Below are 6,544 nucleotides of genomic sequence, written 5' to 3'. Positions count from 1 at the left end.
GTACTTATTCTGTTGGTTTCTTTTGCTGAGCCGCTAAGTTATGGGGGACATAAACACACCAACACTGGTTGTCAAGCAGTGGTGAGGGACAAACACACACACACACACAAACGACGTGTTTCTTTCAGTTTCCATCTACCAAATCCACTCACAAGGCTTTGGGCAGTCCAAGGCTATAGTAGAAGACGCTTGCCCAAGGTGTCATGCAGTAGGACTGAACCTGGAACCATGTGGTTGGGAAGCAAACTTCTTACCACACAACCATGCCTGCTCCTTTAAAAAAAAAGCTGCCAGCAGGCTACTACAAGAGTTGAACTGGTACCTGTCAGATACTGGCTGAGTGCTCTACCATTAAGCTAAATGGTCCCCTATGTTAGAAACTGTTATTATTATTGGATAAGGCAGCAAGCTGGCAAAATTATTACTTGTGCCAAAATTTGAAACCATTATTATTATTTTTATTATTATTATTATTATTATTATCCCTGAAAATTTGTGGCCTTGTGCTTAGATCAAAAACCATCATCATCATCATCATCATCCTTATTATTCAAATTACTTATCATGATAGAAGTTCAAGGTTATGCTTAGCTACATTAAATACTGAAAAGTGGTATCGTTTTCATTGTCGAAATGTTCAGCTAAATGTGTTTGTATGTTTGCTCTCTTAGATAAATATCAGATATTCCCTTAAAGATTTCCTGATGTTGTGTAAGTTCTGAACTGAACACATCAAATTCTTTCTACACAAATGTCATTGGTTTCATACATAATCTTACAAGCTGAAAACTCCCCTCCTTCATACACACGCACAAAAAAAAAAAAAAAAAAATTCTGTGTCTGTAAAATTAGAGTACATGTTTGATTGAACAAATGAGGGAATCTGCTCACCAATTTCACATTTGTATTCTCTCTAGCAGCTCTGTATAGGAAAGGAATGTAGCACAGTTCCTAATAAGCTAGTGTTAGCATATTTAATACATTAACTATTCAAAAATTGAGAGATTAAAACCTGCAATGAATGAGGTGGGAAAGACCCAACAGTATTCGACAATGACTAACCTTATTTTCACTTTACAAAGAAGTGAGGAGAGACAATACCAGACATGGTTTTTGTTTTGTTTTGACCTCATTGATGAAGCACAGCTTTCACTGTATATTAAGTTGCTGTTTTAAAAATAAGTTTAAACCCTTTTGATACCAATCTGCCTGAAGCCATCCCTAGTTCATTGGTACAAACTTTCTGTTTTAGAATGATCTAAATGAAAACTTTCCATCAAAATTTTGTTAGTTTAAGTTGCTTAATAATCTCAAAGTTATTTATTTAATTCTTCATTATTTTCAAAATTAATTTAAGCAAAAGCAATGTATTTCAACAGAAATATGGTAACAGAAGGGTTAATAATTCAGTCCTATATCCTTATAAAAACAGTCAGTTCATATTAGCCTATTTAATACAAGGAGTATTAAAAAGTTAACTAGAAAAAATATACAGTAAAGAAAAACAATAGTCAATTACTATAGTTATTTTTATTTTTCTAGCAAGTCCCAGAGACGATCTGGGACATGTTTTGGTATTATTATGACCTCATCAATGAAGCATATCTTTCACCATGCTTACTGGTATGGTAATGAAAGAATCATCGAGTAAATGAACAAGTTTCTACATAGGTTGCCATGGGTAAAGGGAATTGCTTAACCCTTTTGTTTCCATATTTCTGTTGAAATGCCCTGCTTTTTGTTGCAATTAATTTTTAAAGTAATGAGAAGTTTAATAAAATGACTTTGTCCTTATTAATCTGGTATTTGAAACAGAAATGAACACACAATATTGATGGAAGGATTTTGTTTATACGACTTTAAAATGGGGAGTTTGTGTCATAGGACCAGAGGTCCAGTCTTGGGTAGGTTGATACCAAAAGCGTAAAAATGTAAAAAATTGTAAATAACTGAGGTTTCAGCTTTACATAAAACCATCACCAGGGCAGTGACATTTAAGGGATAGTAATACTGATCTTAGAAAAGATTTTAGTATTGCTTTCAGCATTTTTATGGTCTCTAAAGAGGGTGACATGTTTGACTAAAAGGACATCTTACTGTTATACTGTTTGCATGGGAATTGTAAAGCATTTCTATCTTTCATACTTTGACAATGTAATTAGAGAATATAAATGTTCCAACACACGCACATATATATATAATAATTCCAAAGAGGCCCTAACTTTACATGCAATTTATGTGTTTATCTAATATCTATTAGCATTTTACTATTCTTTAAGCCATCTCCTATATGTTGCTTTCAATTTTTTCCCCCAGTTCCCATTCTAATGTTCTTAGAATTCCTGCATGTTTATTGTACCATGTTTTATGTTACCTTTATTTATTTCATTAATTTTTTTACCACATAATTGTATTTCCCCCTGAAAATTGTGTAAAGTATTTTTTGCTTCATCTTGGGAATGTATGTTTATGAAAATGAAAATATATATTTCCTTATTCAAGTTTTATCTTTGAGTAACAGCTTCACAGATTCTTTATTCTTACCTAACTTGATAATTATACAATATACTTTTCTTACAAATCATTCAGTTAATTTATCTCTCTCTTGATTCCCTCCAATTGTCATACTATTCATTTATAATTCTACTTCACTGAAGCTTGAATCCGCTTGTACAGTCTAGTGCTAGATGTTAGAAAAGGTCACCTAGTTGTAAAAATGTACACCAAAGTTTGCTTCATAACATGATGCAATTATTGTTATGAAGTGAGTAAAAACAAAGATAGTAATAGTTTAGTCAGTTTTCTTTGCCCTGTCATTCTTTAGTCATTCTCTTTCTCTCTCTCTCTCTCTCTCTCTCTCTCTCTTTCTCTCTCTCTCTCTCTCTTTCATCAATAACCTAATTCTAGCCTGCACTAGTTCCTCTTTCTATTCAAGCTGTATTTCATTATTATTTCACATCATGGCCTAAATTCATAATTGGTGACCCAAATGCAGTTCTGCTTCTGCTAGTTTGTGAAATGTTCCATTTGGCTACAAGAAGCCCTCACTCTTGTTTTTTAAATAAACACTTACAGATTTCCTGCATATACAGATATTTAAATTCTAGGAGCTATAATTCCACATTGAGGCTTTTGCAGTAAAAAAGAAAAGACCTCTCTTCATTAATCTTGTTAATTCACTGCATTCTGCTCTTATAAATTCTAGCTATGGTACTGGTTTCCTTATTGTTTAGCTTCATTAAGGGCTTTCTTCATATTTACTACGTTACAAATAAATATTGTTATAGTCACCAATTAATTAACTTCAGACATTATTTTCTCAGGACTCCAACAACGTATATCTATAGCTTCCTGGGTGTTATTCAGTACATTGAGTTGCAACTGTCAGCTTGTTGCTTAGTTTAGACTTCAGTTGATGTCGAATTATCATGTTCATTAAAATCTTAAACTTAGTATGTACAGTTATGATTATTCAACTTGAATTTCTTCTCTATCCATAGAGTTAGCTATTCCATACCAGTTGTACTCCTTTATTTTGTCACTTCATCATTGGTATAAGCATTCATATATCCCTACCACAAAATTTACTTGTACATTGTTGACTTGAAGTTTTTCTCTGTTATTGAAATGTCCTTTTTTGTGATATTCTTCGAGAATCATAACCTTTCAATAAGACATCCATTCATGTTCTATGAAAATCTCTACTGTACGATAAACTTTATTCTTAGTGATTCAGATCAAAACTTTCCAGAATTTTTGTAAAACTATTACAAACTTGCTGGGAATAGCCAAAAAATAACTACATTTGAATCTTTGTTACAATTTGTATTGTTTTATATCTATGGTGTATATGTAGTGTATGTTTATTGATAGCTATATCCAATATAAGTTCATAGGATCTGTGGTTCCGAAATGCACAACTTTGTACTGATTAGATTTATATATTTGATACTGATTGGTTTTTACATCTTAAATATCAGTATCATATAGACCTTGGCTAGTGGTTATTTTGTTATGAAATCCTTCCTTTGTATATGCTTGCCTTTCATCTCTCTGAGGTTGATAAAATAAAGTGCCAGTCAGATACTAGGGTTAGTGTAGTTGACTAATAAGCCTCCCTTCAAAAATGCTGGCCTTGTGCATAAATTAGGGTCTGTTATTATTGTTATTATTATTATTATTATTGCTGTTACTATTATTTCTAGGTGACAAGTAGGCAGAATCATTAAGTACATTGGACCAAATGCTTCATGGCATTTCTTCTAGCTCTTTACTTTCTGTTTTCAGTCTACCAAGGTCAGCTTTGCTTTTCATTCTTTTGTGGTTGATGAAATAAGTACCAGTTGAACACTGAGGTTGATGTAATCGACTGGCCCCTTCCCACAAGATTTCAGTCCTTGTCCCTATAGCAGAAATAATTATTATTAAGGCAGCAAGCTGACAAAATCGTTAGCATGTCAGGCAAAATGCTTAGTGGCATTTCCTCTATCTTTACATTCTGAGTTCAAATGCTGCTGAGGTTGACTTTACTTTTCATCCTTTCATGGTCAATAAGATAAGTACCAGTTGAACACTGGGGTCAATGTAATCAACTTACCGCTCTCCCAAAATTGCTGGCCTTGTGCCAAAATTTGAAACCATTATCATTATTATGAATAAATAAATACATCATTCAATAGCTTTGCCTAGCAGAGATTTTACTTAGGTTTCTGCCATTTATTGCTTCATAGGGCATGTTCTTGTTGTTGTATTGCAGCCACTGTTCTCAGTATGTGAGTGAGTGATTAACTGTAGCCTTCGTTGCAATAAATCTGCGAAGTATTTAATGCCCTACCAGTTCTTCTTGCTCATTTTCACAGTCGGAACCTTAAGCAAGATCTTGTTACTTGTGCTAAATTTAATTACCCTTCCGATCCAGTTTTTCAAACATTTGCTATCCTCAGTGTCTCTCTGCTTTCTTTATCCTCCACACATACACACACACACTATATATATATATATATATATATATATATATATATATATATATATATATATATATATATATATATATGCATACATACATATACACACACATATGCATACACATACACACATATATAATGCGTGTGTATGTATATATATATATATATATACCTTCCTTTATATTGGAACCCAATGATTCTTAAATACAGTTTGTCATTTCCCTGCTTGCATGCTATACCTAGCATCATGTATTTGCTGTTAAATCTCAGCCTATAGCCCTGCTCATTCATTCATTGACTCAGTAGAAATCTATATAATTTGTTATATAAAAAATTATAAAGTCAATAATAATCCCCATGATATGTGTTTAAAAAAAAAGAAAGCAAAAAATACATCTATACTGTTTTTGGGGGGATACATTTTATTTTATTTTATTTATATTTTATGCTTGTATATTTATATATATATGTCTCTATATATATATGTGTATGTATATATATATATATATATATATATTATATATATATATAATTTTTGTTTGTTTTTTTTTTCTTTGGTTTGCTGTTTTTTTGTGTTGCCGTTTGCAGATATTTTATTGTTCCCTGTGTCTTAGGTGTCCTGTGTCAATCCCAACAGTGGGTTGACTGGCGTCTCTGGGTCAGCATCATCCCAGTCATCTTCTCGTGTGCTTCAATGCATGTATTCCCAGGTGCCTCACAGACAGCAACCTCATGGAGGAGGACAACAGCCGGTGGCACAACAACAACAACATCAACATCAACATCATCAACAACAAGTTACCGCCCCTCACCATGTTAACACCTACTCTCCTCCCATGCACCATCGCACCCCACACTCACACCATCACCACCACCATGTTCAACAATCTACTCACCAGCAGCACTCCTCATCACACATGCAGTCTCCACATAATACATTTTCACATCAGCAGCCACAACATCAACAAACAGTCCATGCTCAACAACAACAACATCACCACCCACCTCAACCAGTACATCATCATATAGCTCCGCAAGTACATGTCACGCCACCACCTTGTGATGATTCACAAGTCAATCGAACAAAGGTTAGTATTAAACCATTACAGTCTCTAAAGTTGAACAGTTTTACTAAATAATTCCAAATATAACTACCATGTTACATATATATATACTTTCGTGCATACTCTCTCTCTCTTTTTCTCTTTCTCTCTCTCTCTCTCTCTCTCATACACTCTCTTCTTTATCTCTCTCATTAAAAAAAAAACATATCAAATCCCTGAAAGACATCTACTTTTAGATATAAGCAAGATGTCCTTAGCAGTAGTCAAAACAAAAAACCTGAATTCAAGGCTAATTTTTAGATCTTTTATCTTTTGCTTGTTTTCGTCATTGGACTGCAGCCATGCTGGGGTTCTGCCTTGAAGGGTTCAGTCAAACAAACTGGCTCCACCTAGTGTTTATTCTATCGCTACCATTTGCCAAACTGAGAAATTATGGAGGCATAATCAAATCAACACTGATTATCAAGCAGTAGTAGGGAATAACCCCCCCGCCACACACACACACAGATATATATA

At 33.6% G+C, this 6,544-nt stretch overlaps 1 protein-coding gene across 7 annotated transcripts in view; it reads left to right on the top strand.

Annotated features, from left to right (window-relative positions):
- Positions 1 to 6,544, top strand: part of LOC106881030 (CREB-regulated transcription coactivator 1) — a 165,009-nt gene that overhangs the window by 108,037 nt on the left and 50,428 nt on the right. For 5 of the 7 annotated variants that reach the window (XM_014931226.2, XM_014931224.2, XM_014931222.2 and 2 more), the window contains one exon: positions 5,579 to 6,052. The exons of the other annotated variants lie outside the window; for them this stretch is intronic. In XM_014931226.2, coding sequence (XP_014786712.1) covers positions 5,579 to 6,052 — 474 coding nt within the window. The remainder of the gene's footprint in view (positions 1 to 5,578; positions 6,053 to 6,544) is intronic. 7 annotated transcript variants of the gene reach the window in all.

The sequence above is a fragment of the Octopus bimaculoides genome, chromosome 12 (assembly GCF_001194135.2).
Source record: "Octopus bimaculoides isolate UCB-OBI-ISO-001 chromosome 12, ASM119413v2, whole genome shotgun sequence".
NCBI classification, from domain to species: Eukaryota; Metazoa; Mollusca; class Cephalopoda; order Octopoda; family Octopodidae; genus Octopus; species Octopus bimaculoides.
The sequence above is the reverse complement of the archived record's forward strand: the minus strand, read 5'-3'. Positions and strand labels throughout refer to the sequence as shown.